Source organism: Phascolarctos cinereus, unplaced genomic scaffold (genome assembly GCF_003287225.1).
Source record: "Phascolarctos cinereus isolate Bilbo 61053 unplaced genomic scaffold, phaCin_HiC Scaffold_5;HRSCAF=322, whole genome shotgun sequence".
NCBI lineage: Eukaryota > Metazoa > Chordata > Mammalia > Diprotodontia > Phascolarctidae > Phascolarctos > Phascolarctos cinereus.
Window position 1 is genome coordinate 375,449,585 of NW_027555958.1, and position 13,165 is coordinate 375,462,749.

At 42.8% G+C, this 13,165-nt stretch overlaps 1 protein-coding gene across 2 annotated transcripts; it reads left to right on the forward strand.

Annotated features, from left to right (window-relative positions):
- Positions 1-6,435: 6,435 nt before the first annotated feature.
- On the forward strand, positions 6,436-12,781 carry IL10 (interleukin 10). 2 transcript variants are annotated; one of them, XM_021002936.2, is made up of 5 exons: positions 6,436-6,742; positions 8,046-8,105; positions 8,426-8,578; positions 10,180-10,245; positions 11,607-12,781. In XM_021002936.2, exons 1-5 carry the CDS (start codon positions 6,494-6,496, stop codon positions 11,697-11,699), a joined length of 621 nt encoding a protein of 206 aa, XP_020858595.1. In that variant the 5' UTR covers positions 6,436-6,493; the 3' UTR covers positions 11,700-12,781. The 2 variants fall into 2 exon arrangements, with proteins under 2 accessions (XP_020858595.1, XP_078012485.1); XM_078156359.1 differs by lacking the exon at positions 8,046-8,105 and having other exon boundaries at positions 6,445-6,742.
- Positions 12,782-13,165: the final 384 nt, after the last annotated feature.

Below are 13,165 nucleotides of genomic sequence, written 5' to 3' on the forward strand. Positions count from 1 at the left end.
TCCATCCAAACAGCACTTTTTACATAAAGCCTTTCTTAATCCTGCCAGACATTAGTGACTTCCCAGACAAAGTGTGTGTGTGTGTGTGTGTGTGTGTGTGTGTGTGTGTGTGTGTGTACCTGCTTGGCTTCTCCTGTTAGAATGTGAACTCCTTTAAACCAAGGACTGTTCCATTTTTGTATCTATATAGCACCTATACAGCACCTATCATAGTGCCTGGTATGCAGTAGGCACTTAATAAATGCTCATTGAATGATTAAATATTCAGAATACCTTGCATTTTAAATGGTACTCCTACCTTCCTGAAGTCCTTTCTAGCCAGTATCTCATTTCATCCTCATACCAATCCTGTGAAGGAGAGAAATAGACTGTTTTGAGCTCCATTTGACTGGGGACCAATCTGGGACCCAGAGAGATTAGTTATTTTGCTAAAAAGTTGCCCATTTATCTTGGGCCATATAACTGTATAGTCCATTTGGAAGAAGGTAGCCATTTTAAGTGCCATGTAGTCACCATGGGCATCTGATTTCCATGTTTGGAAAAACATTTCCATTTGAGCATTCCTTGGAACTTTTTGTTTCTTTTGGCCTAGATCTGGAATTTCAAGGAAACGCCTCCTCACTTTCCATATCAGCACTCTTCTGTAATTTAGAGTCTCATAAAGAGTTACCTAGGGCATGATAGTAATATCACAGCTTGGTGATATGTGAAGAATCTCAGAAGCTGTCTAATACACCTTCCTCATTTTACAGGTGACGAAACATGATTTGGCCATGATCAGTCAGTTAGCATCTGTCAGAGACAGGGCTTGAACTCAGGTCTTTCTGACTATAAGATTGACCTTCTATCCTGAGCTAAACTTCTTCCACCTGGGTCTAATCCCCTGTAACAGAACAATGGTTACAATCTGACACAAAGCTGGCCAGATTATCTCCACCTCCACCTAGATCAGAGTGACAGGTAATGAATCAGTTTAATCAACAGAAAGCAGGTGGAATCTGGTGCATGCCCATGGAAGAACTAAAGGACTTAGGGAAGTTACTCAAATCAAGGATGGGTCATCAAGGGCCAAACTGGGGAATCTTCTCCAGAAATTCATAGCAATAAGGGGAGAGCACCACTGGTTGGAAATGATTAGGTATGGTTTTGCTGGGAAGCAAGGGTGTGTGAGACAGAATCCCAACCTCTTTAGTCAGACATCATTCTGTGAAATGTAAACACACAAGGATATTCATTCTCTTACTACAGCAGGATATGCAGCATGCTCTCTCTCTCTTTTGACTATAGTGAATTACTAGTTTTATTAACCCCCAGATGTTGCAGTTCTCACTAAGGCACCCACACCCTTTAACTATTAGGCAACCACAGACTTACTCAGGGTATCCCAGGTTGTGGGGGAAGGGACCGGAGAAACATGTGGTTATGTAACTCATTGATTCTCAGAAAAATGATACTATATTCTGAGTTCTACCCTAGTTAAAATTTCAGAGAGCGTTCTTTCGCCCTTTGTAAAGTGTGAAACAAATGCCAGCCCTTCAACTTCATGCTGTATCTTCTGTTCAAAAGCCTGTGAGGATTCACATACAACATTGGTCTAGAGCAATAAAGGACCTCAGAGGTTCTGTAGTCCAAACCTCTCATTTTACAAATGAAGGAACTGAGGTGACTTGTCCATGGTTGTACAGGTTCTGAATGTCAGAGGTGGGATTTGAATTCAGGTCCTCTGACTCTAAGGTCAGTACCCTTTCCAGTATGCCAGAGCTCTCTCTTAACAAACTGGCTTTTTGAGCAGATATCCTGCTCAGCCTTACCAATAGCTAGTATATGTGATGTCAGTCCCTCCTTGTCCCCTAAAATAACTCCCCCAATTACCTGGTTCTTTACATTCCATCATAATGGGATTGAGAACTAGATGGACTTTGGAGACCTTGTAGCCCAAACCGCTCAATTTTAAAGATAAGGCAAATGGCTCAGAGGAGGAAGGCAACTTTGCTAAGGTCACACAACTAGTTGATGGCTGTTGGGGCTTAATCCAGGTTTTCTGTCTTCACTCCTTGTTTAGCGCCAAGGTCATACACTGCATCCCAGGCCATCATCAGTCATCCTACTTTTGTCTTCCTGCTGGACTTTTGTGACTCTAGAGGAAAGACAGAGGATGACAATTTGCACAACTCTGCCTCACAAATTCAATGTGCGCACGAGCCCGAGCATTACTCATTTGTGATATCATTGGTCTTTTTTGGAAATGAAGGACGAACAAGTGTTTTTCAATTTCTTGACCAAAGTCATACAGGGAATAAATGATTAAACGAAGTTCTTCTAACTCCAATTCTTGGGCTCTATCTCCAGCATCCCACTAAAGTCTTTTGAGTTCAACCTGGCACTTTCCCTGTGGACCTCTTTCAAATCTCAAGTTAGTGTGACTAAGCTTATCCAACTGTTTCCCTCAGAAGAATGGGGACAGCAGAGGAACAACACATGACCTTCTAGAAAGAAAAGTGATTCTGGAAAGGAAAGGAGAGAAGCCCAACACACATCACAATGTGGCTAAGAGCCAATCTTAGTGGACATGACTTCTGCAGAAACTCCATTTGCCCTCAGAGGGACATCTGCCCCTGATCTAAACCACAGATTCCCAAGAGCAGCATAAACAGTGGGCCCAAGTTGAAAAAAGCAGAGTAACTAACAGAGGAAGTCCAAGTTTCTTATCCCTCCCTGCTGGCATAACTAAGTCCTCTTTCACATTCCATATCAGCATCCAAAATCTGGCCAGGGAGTAGCTTCTAGATCTGTCCCACCCCATTTCCTAGAGGCATTTGGATGTCTGACTCCTTCTCGGTTCCCAGAACACCAAGGGCAATGACAGAAGTCCACTGGGCCTGAAGCTGGTCTTTGCAGCAATTTACCTAAATTCATAGAGTTGAGAGGTGGGAGTGCCCTACATCTCTCCTTCCCCCCTCCTGCCCATGCCTCAACTTAGCTGCTGTTGCTTTAGCAAAACGACACATCCTTCATCATCCTTAGAACTCAAGCCTCAGTTCTGTGCCCTCCACATAGGTCCAATGAGTGCAAATTGTAATATAAGAACAGATATAATACCTGAGAGTCTGGAAGGAAACTTAGAGGCTATTTAGTCCAACACTCATTTTACAGATGAGGAAACTGGGACCCAGAAAATTGACATGACTTGCCAAGATCATCCAGCTGGTGTGAGAGCATGGCATGGTAGAGAAAACTTTGAACTTGGAATGAGGGGGAGCCAGGTTTGCCACACCACCACAGTCTTAGGTTTGGTCTGGTATTCTAGGGCCTTTCTTTGCTGATTATCTGAAATTTCTCCTGCCTATATCTTGTTGTACAAGAACCCTGTACATGGTTTTTTGCATATTGTCTTCTCCATGAATCAGTCAGTCAATATCTCACCACTCTGAAACCTACTAATTGTGTGATCTTGGGCAAGAAGCACTAAGCCAGAGTTTCAGTTTCCTCATCTATAAAATGGGTATAGTAATGCACGTGCCACATATCACAGGTTTGTAGTAAGGAAAGTACTTGGTAAATCTTAAAACTCTAAGGAAACAAAGTTATAATAATTTCCCTTCTTATGTTTGTAGAATACTTCCGTATGCATTATTTCAACCAATCTTCACCATAACACTAAGAAATAACTTGTTGTTCAGTCATTTCAGTTGTGTCTGACTCGTCATGATCCCATTTGGGTTTTTTTTTTTGGCAAAGATATTAGACTGGTTTGTCATTTCTGAAGCAAACAGGGTTAAGTGACTTGGCCAGGGTGACACAGCTAGTGTCTGAAGCTGGATTCAAACTCAGGTCTTCCTGACTCCATGCCATGCACTCTATCCACTGTACCACCTAGCTGCCTAGTAAAATAGTTAGAGCAGGTATCAGCATTCCACTTTGGCAGCTGGGGAATTTGAAGCATGTGGGCAAAATGACTTCCCAGGAATACATAGCTATTCATCACAGAGCCAGGAACTGAAACCAATTCATTATTTCTCCCAAGACAACACACTTCTTTCCAGAAGAGACCCTTGGCTGAAAGGCAGAGAAGGATCATTGGAATAGAGAGGTTCCCCTCCAGGAAAGAAGAGGGAGGGGAAAAATATTGAGATCAAAATGTTCCCATTGACTTCAAATCCTGACAATCCTAGGGAGCACTAGGACATTCTTCTGCCCTCCTGCCCTTGAAATATTCATTTTTCCTGTCTCTAATTCTATACCAACAAGTCAATAAGCATTTACTGTGTGCCTGGCTCTGTGCTCAATGCTGGGGACACAAAGGCAAAAAAACAAAACAAAAAGTCCCCATTCTCAAGGTGCTCCCAGTCTCCTGGCATTTTTTCTTGCTATTTCCCATGCCTGGAACGCTCTCCCTTCCCTTTCAGTCCCAACTAAAATCCCATCTTCTACAGGAAGCTTTTCCCAACCCTTTAATTCTAATGCCTTCTCTCTCTTATTTCCTTTTTGACCTGTATTTGGCTTGTTGCTAAATACTAATTTGCTTATCATCTTCCCCCATTACATTGTGAGCTTCCCAAAGGCAAAGACAGTCTTTTGCCTCTTTTTGTATCCTGAGTGCTTAGCACAGTGCCTGGAACATAGTACTCATAGAGAAGACAACATGCAAACAGCTATGTACAAACAAGACATAGGTAGCATAAATTGCTGCTAATCAAAGAAGAAAGGCATTAACCCACCAGGCTAAGCCTAGGACTGAGGTGGGGTGACAAGCAGAGCAGTAAGGATGCCACATGACCATGAGTCATAGACTTCTCCATCTGCATCATTCATGTCACTATTCTCCTCTCCCTTTTCTCTCCCCAAATATTCCTGGTACAACTCTGCTTCTTTGTCCTGAAATAGTTCTCCTGTGTAACTCCTATTCAGCGTGGAATTCCCTCTGAAGTCAAGGGAAATTTAGTTGCCAAGGTGAAGGTTGAGTCAGGGAGAGAAAACTCCCCAGAACAGATGGGAGAGATCATTTCTGTTCTAGAACCAAAGGGGTGATTCTATGTAACTCCCATTCAGCTCCTTTCTATAATCATCTCTAGTAAGTACTTATTCTTATAATAATAATAATAATAATAATAGCTAGCAATTGTATAGTGCTTTAAGATGTGCAAAATAATTTGTTTCCGTTATCTCATTTGCTGATCACAACCCTATAAGGTAGGTGATATCATTCTTCCCTTTTTCATTATCCTAGATGAGAAAACTAAGGCACAGGAAAATTAAGTGACTTACCTGGGGGTCATATAGCTAGTGTCTGAGGCAGGATTTGAACTCAGGTCTAGTCCTGTACCTACTGTGCCAAACCCCCTAATTTTTATAGTCATATAACCCTTTTTATGTTTAACCTTTAGAACAGAAAGCCAAGTCCAATGTCCCATGTCCCAGAAAACTTTAGTAGATATGAATCTCTCAACTAACTATCCAGTTGGGTCTTTCTTTTCAGTACTTAATTATTGTGGTGCCTCACACATACCAGATGTTCAACAAATGTTTTGTTGATTGCTGGCCTGATTTCACTGAGGCTTAAGAAGAGAAAAGGAGCCCATCTCACTCAAGCTAAGTTAAGTGTGGTCTTGCAGAAGGTAGAAGGATACCTAGCCTAGGTCTGTACAATTCTGTAAGTGATGTACTACTCAAAACTCCTCCAAGCTGGAGACACTCAATGAAGCAGAGGCATAAAATGGGCAGAGAATGCATTGGGATTCCAGCCTTGTGGAAGAGCAGCTCTTAGCACAGGATTCATGGACCCTGAAGGAGTCTCTAGACAGATTTCAGAGGGTTCAAAAATTTGGATGGGAAAAAAAAAATTACTTCTTTACACATGGAAAAGTATTCTTCTGAAAAGAGGTCCATATCAAAAGATAAAGAACCTTTTGTTTGAGGCATGACTAATACACAAATTTGAATGCCTATACTTGTCCTATTGGGAAGCTGGCTTTCTCTTGATAGAGGCAAGTAGTGGAGCTGTTTACTCTCTAAATTAAGCAGGTTCAAAGCCTTGACTGTTTAAACAGTATGCAACAAAGAATTTCTCAACAGACAGCATCCTGAAATGGGCTCACATCCACGTCACCATAGGCAAGGAACATTCTCTCTATGACAGTCTCAGGCCTGCAACGTTTGAGGTAAAAGCTGCATATTATGTAAGTAGTACAGTACAGAAGTGTCAAAAAAAAAAAAAGCAGAGCTTATCTCCCCCTCTCCAACCTAAGCCCTAAAAATAGCCCTAATGGAGAAGTGTACAGATCGACCACATGCTTGCAATGCAGAAATTTAAAAAAAAAAATACATACTCACATAAACTCAGAGCATCAGAGCTTCTACTCCAATTCAGCGGAGGCTGTGGGGGATGGTTGGGGGTGGGGCAGGGAAAGGGAGGGGGTGTACTTAGAAAATCTCTTGCCCGGAAATATGAGTTTTGTGGTTTTTATGAATGAGGGATAGTCCCCATTGAGTATAAATGAAGACCAGCAAAGTGAAGGACAGTACCAGTAAGGCTTGCTCTTGCAAAACAGAGCTACCAGCCAGCCCCCAGGAGACACACCAAAGCCCTACCATGTCTACCTTGATGCTGCTGTTCTGCTTGCTCTGCCTGACTGGCTCCAACCTCAGTTCTGCCTCAGGGGACAGCTGCAGCACGTTCTCCATCACATTGCCTGACATGCTCCGAGAACTTCGAGCAGCCTTCAGCAACGTGAAGATCTACTTTGTAAGTACACCCACCTGCCTGTCCTTTCCCTTTTGTGAGTCCCTGCCCTGGATGAGATCCCTACTGGGGCTAACCCTTTTGTGGCTAACCCTTCTGCCCATGCTTCACCATCAGTTCAATAAGCTGGGCAAAGCCCTACCACTAGATAGATAGATAGATAGATAGATAGATAGATAGATACATACATACATACATACATACATACATGAATGGATAAGCGATAGATAATTTCTAAGACATTTCCAAGCTTTGCAACACACCCACTAATTTATCTATTGAGGTGCATCAAAAAGGCAATCTCACAAATTTATAGAATCATAGACTATTAGACCTGGGAAGGGACATTAAGGCTCATTAGCACAACCCTACCATTTTACAGGGGAGAAAACTGAGGTCTGGAAAGGTCAAGGACACAGCTGCAGTGATGGCTAAGCTGGGATTTCAACCCAGTTCTTGATTCCTAGTACAGCGGCTTTTGTAGTTGCTGTAGTTGTTAGTTTTGGTGGGTTTTCCCCCCGGGTTTCTTCCTATCTGATCTGAAGTACCTGGGTTTCTCACAACACAACCTGCTGCAAAGTTCTCCTTTAAGAGCTCCCCTTGTCCTAAGGATTGATTGGTAGGCTCTGAGGGCCATCTATCACTAGATATGTTTAAGCACAGGTTGGATTAGGTGACCTCCGAGGTCTCTTCTGGCTCTCATAGAATCCAGTGATTCTATGGCACTTGCTCAGAAAACCTGTGCCAACTGATATCATCCCTTCCCTGGGATCCTTAAGCACTTGGGGCTGGGTGTCCGTAGTAGAAGAGGAAAGAAAGCACTGGAGATTGAAGGCAAAAGAATAGAACCATGGAGACCAGCTTGGGTGATGTGAGTGGCCTTTTTAATCAGAGCAGCTGGCAGCTTTGCTAAAGTCAGCAGAGGACTTCATCTTAACTTGGAAATCTATAGGATACGGCGTGGGGAGAGGGCCAGCAAGAGGAGGGGGCTTAGTCTAATTTGTGGATCCAGCCATGCTGGATCAATCAATCAATTTATTTAGTGCTTACTGCGTGTGTGCCAGGCTCTGGGAATAAACACACAAAGAATGAACCAATTCTTACTCGCAAGTAGCTAACATTCCAAGGGGATCTTCTACTAAACCTAATTGTTTAGAGTTCCTATTTGGTTAAGCCAGGGCCCTCCAAGGCAGCAACCCTTGAAATACATCTTCAACCTACAGACATAAAAAGGGGGACCCAAGAGACAGCAGTATCAAGGGCATATGGTTACTTCAGGCACATTCTAACTCTTTGCTTCTTACAGCAAACCAGAGACAAGCTCGAAACCAAATTGATAGACAAATCTTTGCTGGAAGAATTAAAGGTGAGGACTTTGGGGTAATGTTTGGGGTAATATACCTTGGGGCTCAAAAAGCAGATTTGAATTTACTCATTCACTGTAGGGAGGTCTGCCTGCTTCCTTGGTACCAAAAAAAAGGGAAGCTGCAAAGGACTCCTTCACCCACAGCCTAGCCACCAAGGGAGGCCACAGTCCCTGCTAAAAGCTGGAATAGTGGCTGGGAGTGGGTCTTTCAGCATCTCCACAGGACACCTTAGGGGGAGAGATTTCAAATCAGAGTTCATCTAGCATCCCTTTTCCTTTACCCTTCCCTCACAACCCTCTCTGACTTTGCATCCTCACAGAGTTACCTGGGCTGCCAGGCCTTGTCAGAGATGATTCAGTTTTACCTGGAGGAAGTGATGCCTCAGGCAGAGAAGAATGAAGTGGACATCAAAGAGAACGTGGGCTCTTTAGGCGAGAAGCTGAAGGCACTGAGATTGAGGCTCAAACGCTGTGTGAGTAGGAGAGGATATATGGCACAGTCCTCTTGGCGCTACACACACACACACACATACATACGTATGTAGAAATACACACAACCATATACATATACATATTCATGTGTGCAAAAATACATAACCACATGCGTGCAGAAAGACACACAAACACATCACCACACAAAAAGACATGCAGAGACACACAGAGAAACTCACAAGTACATACACACAGAGACCTCCATATATTCAACCATATACACACCAACATACAGATATACAACCGTATAACCACATCCACCACATAGAGACATATATAAACACACAAATGCACACAGAGACACAATGACACCAAGAGACATACAATCACACATACAAAGGCATAGACTCACAACCATATATGCACCAATAGACACAGAAAGACATTCAATCACACAGACTTACCTGCACAACTACACACAGAGAGACAGACACAGAAAGAGTCACAACCATACACACATGCAGACATCCATACACAAACACAGCAATACAGAGAGACTGATCAGCTATTTGTTTCTCACTGGGGGTGGTGGAAGGGAAGGGAGGCAGTTGAGCATTTACATAGCATTGGCAATTTGCAAAAAGCTTTCCTGTCATTTCTGAGTCATTAGTGGGTTTATTAACTCCCCCTTGCCCTTCTCCTTCCCCCTCCCTTAGGCCCTTCCCCTGGGACTCCCCCACCACCATATACAATTAGGAATCACTGAGCTCCACCGGCAGACTGACTTCTTAACATTCTGGATGAGGCCCTGGGCAAGAAGGATCTTGGGGAGGCTGAGCCCCTCAAGCTCCTAGGAAAGTAACCCAGACAAGGACCGTTAGTACCCTAATTGTTCCTTTGAACTGTGGAGATACTAGTAACTTATCATTTCTAAGTTATTCTGGAGCAGAACTCAAAGTGGAAATGTATGGGGTGAGAAACCGGCCCACTTCACTTCAGAAAAGCCCGAGACTAGGCCTTTCAATGAGTTTCTGTGCCCATAGATAAATATTGAACTTCCTTATTTTTCTGACTGAAATTATAAAGGCATCCCCTCCCCCCCACCCCAAAGCACATGCACACTTCCTCTGCTTGTTCATTTCCATACACTCATCCAGAGAAATCAGAACATGGAGCTTTGCAGATTGTGTCCAGTATTGGCCACTGGCTAAATTTTAAGGCTGGTTCTACTGTCTTACATGATGCTCAGTGGTGGTTAGAGGGTCCTACCCTCAGCTCTGTTGTGAGGGTAAAACCCAGAGTAGATCTCAGTTGTAATCCCAGTTTTGCCAAGGATTCCCTATATGTGACTTGAGACTCCCCATGTGATTACTTCACCCTTTTTGGGCCTAAATTATCTACCTCTATAAAAAAAAAAGTGAATATTCCTTACCCCCTTCTAAGCAAGGATGAGGTGGTGGGTGTGCAAGGCTCAGAGGTTCACAGAACATGAAGAAATCAGACTATTGCTGCCTGAGTGCCCCACTCTGAAGCAGGAAGAGAGGGCCTCCTTCCTTTATCTAGCTGGCCTGACCCCCAGCCTTTGAGATTACAAAGCACCCTGGAAGGCCTCGCTTACCCGACCTTGCTTCTCTCTTTACAGCACAGATTCCTGCCCTGTGAAGATAGGAGCAGAGTTGTCAAGCAAGTCAAGAGCACCTATGAGAAGGTGAGTCCTGCTGAGTGGGAGGTGAAGGGGACATTGAACGGAGAATTTGTCTCTGCCGTTCCCAAACTGTCCCAATTTTCCCACTTGGCCCAACAGTCCCCCCTGTCCCTTTACCTCCGTAGGCAAGTGTGGGAACTCAGCAAATGGTGTCAGATAGGAGTTGCTGTCTTGGTTGCATTTTATTTTCTGTGAAGTGTCTTTGAGGGTTTCTAAATGACTCCTCAAGGCACTCACAAGTCTGTAAGGTTGGTTGATGTACCAGCTGGTGAACATCTCATAACTGAGCAGTGGGGGCAGTGCAAGATAGCTCCTTTCTTCCAGAAGCATTCACAGCCTAGCTGTGAACAGAGAATCATCACATGTGTAGGGAACAGACGTGAAAAGTGGCACAGGCTCCCTGGGCTTAGTCAGGCACACAGCAGTCATTGCCTCAGCCCTGAGTTCATTCTGTCTACCATCTACACTTACCTTAGCCATTGCAGTCATGGTTTGAGAGGTGAGGGGAGGCTGATACCTCCTTCTCTCTGACAAAGAAAGCCCCAGCTCATAATTAATTCATCCGGCTGCCAGAAATCCTATGATTTAAAGTTGGTGAAAGGAGACACAGCCTACTGCATGGGAAAGAAAGACAGATAGAGATTCAGAAAGCTCAGATGCCCTCTCTAATGCGCTGCTTTGTGACACTGGAAGTCTGTGGTCCTCAGATTTCTTCTCTGTAAAATAAAGATTGGATTGGATGAACTATGATGTGCCTTTCAGCTCTGTATCTACGAACTAAAATGACTCTTTCATTTTACAGAGGAAACTGAGTCCCAGAGAGATGAATCTTTCCCTCACAAACTAGTTTCACGAGAGATGAGATGAAGGGGGCACAAAAACTTCCCTCAGAGAAGACCAGACAAGTGCATATGATTTGCAAAGACAAGGGCTATAGCTATTCCCTCCCCTCCTAGGGAAATTATAAAAGAGTGAGTGGTCCCACAGGTCACCAAAATAGCCATGCTGCTGTGCTTTGAGAAGCCCTCTAATCGCTATCAATGAGATTTTAGTTGTGCTCTTGAAAGATAATAATAATAATAATATTTATATGGTGCTTTGAGGTTTACAAAGTGCTCATTTTACATCCATTTGATCCTGACCACAATCCTGGAAGCAGGTGTTATTATAACCTCCATTTTACAAATAAACTGAGGCAGACAGCAGTTAAGTGACTTGCCCAGGGAAGTGTCTGAGTTCCAGATCTGAATTCAAGTCTTTGCTGACTGTAGGTCCAATGCTTAAACCACTGCATGACCTCGCTAGCCCTGCTACAATATGAGAGGTCTAGATTCTGACCAAATATTTCTTTCCTCCTTGTACAGCTCCAGGAACGAGGAGTCTACAAAGCAATGGGGGATTTTGATATATTCATCAGCTACATGGAGGAATACTTGACGACGCATATCAGAAACTGAGAGATCCCTCAGACCAGGAAAACCGAGATGGTGCCTCTGTTAGAAACTGGAAGAGAATGAGGCACCTCCACATTTAGATGCCAGGGTTCCATGTGAGCTGAGCCAGGTTTTGGAAACCCCAGGGATGCCTCTTCCCCTCACCCACTGGGCTATTTATTACTTTCATTCAATACCTCATCTAGCATCTCTATTTATTTATCAAACTTCTCTTTGAACTATTTAGAATGAAGACATCTTTTATTTTTTAAACTATTTATTGTTTATATCAGTTAAATTGTATCCATAAGATGACATCCTATGTATTTTAAAAAACAGATTATAGGCTGTATACGTATATATGTATATGTGTGTATATACATATATGTATATATGTATATGTGTGTGTATATACATACATATATATATATATATATATGTATATATGTACACATATTTAGATTCTTTTTTGAGGACTAATGGATTCCACTTTCTCACCAGTCAAATTTTTGTCCTTTTTCTGGGTCCCCTCACCTAGGATTATAGGATTCTAGAAGCAGCGCTAGAACAGAGTTTAGGAGTTATCTAATCCAGCCCCTTCATTTTATGGAAGAAAAAACCATGATCCAAGAGGCTTAGTTAATTTACCCATAGTCACAGAGTAAGTAAATGGCAAAATAAGAATTTCAACCCAGAGCCTCTGACACCAAGTCCAGCATGAGTTCCATAGCACCATGCATCAGCCTCGTGGACCTGCTGTCATCATGACTTCTTTTTCCTCCTTCAGAAAGGGGAACTGACAAATGCCTTGGGCAACTCTACCAATGATCTGATTCATGCTCAAGAGGGACTTTAGGGTTTTTTTTCCCTAGTTATCTTGAAATCCCATCACACCACAGCTCCCCCTTATTGTACCCCATTCACGTCCTCTACATGCTTCATTCTTGGAGGACACAGACTGTTTTTTATTTTGAATGACCTAATTTTGGTTCTAATAGAACTCAATTTTAATTGTAAGAGCTATAAAATTCCTCTGGGAATTGCAGGGTATAATTTTGTATCAGAATTTTATTTTGTAATAAAAAAAAGAAAGAACACTTGTGAAATGCATGTTGTTGATGCAAACTGAGGGAAACGTGGGAAAATATCAGTTGGTCTGAAAAAGATCTGGGAGATTTTAGTGAACTTCAACTCAACATAGAGCAATTAAAAAGCCTAATATGACCTTGGGCTGTTTGAATAAAGAGGAAACAGTCCAGCCACACTCTCTCCTAGTCAAACCACATCTAGAGTATTATGTTCAGTTCTGAATGTTACAATTCAAGTAAAATGATAAACTGGCTATAGGAAAACAACCAGATTGGTGAAGGACCTTGAGAGTCCATGCTACGTAAAAACCATTTGAAAGATCTGGGAATGTGAAGCCTGGAGAAGCACAAACACAAGATAAGCATGATGGTTATATTCAAGTATCTGAAGGGCCATTGCAT

Excerpts from the sequence above, each read along its gene's own strand:
- IL10 (XM_021002936.2), top strand. The coding sequence starts at position 6,494 with ATGAAGACCAGCAAAGTGAAGGACAGTACCAGTAAGGCTTGCTCTTGC. Across the intron at positions 6,743-8,045 it reads GCAACGTGAAGATCTACTTT|CAAACCAGAGACAAGCTCGA; the intron begins GTAAGTACACCC and ends TGCTTCTTACAG. Across the intron at positions 8,106-8,425 it reads CTTTGCTGGAAGAATTAAAG|AGTTACCTGGGCTGCCAGGC; the intron begins GTGAGGACTTTG and ends GCATCCTCACAG.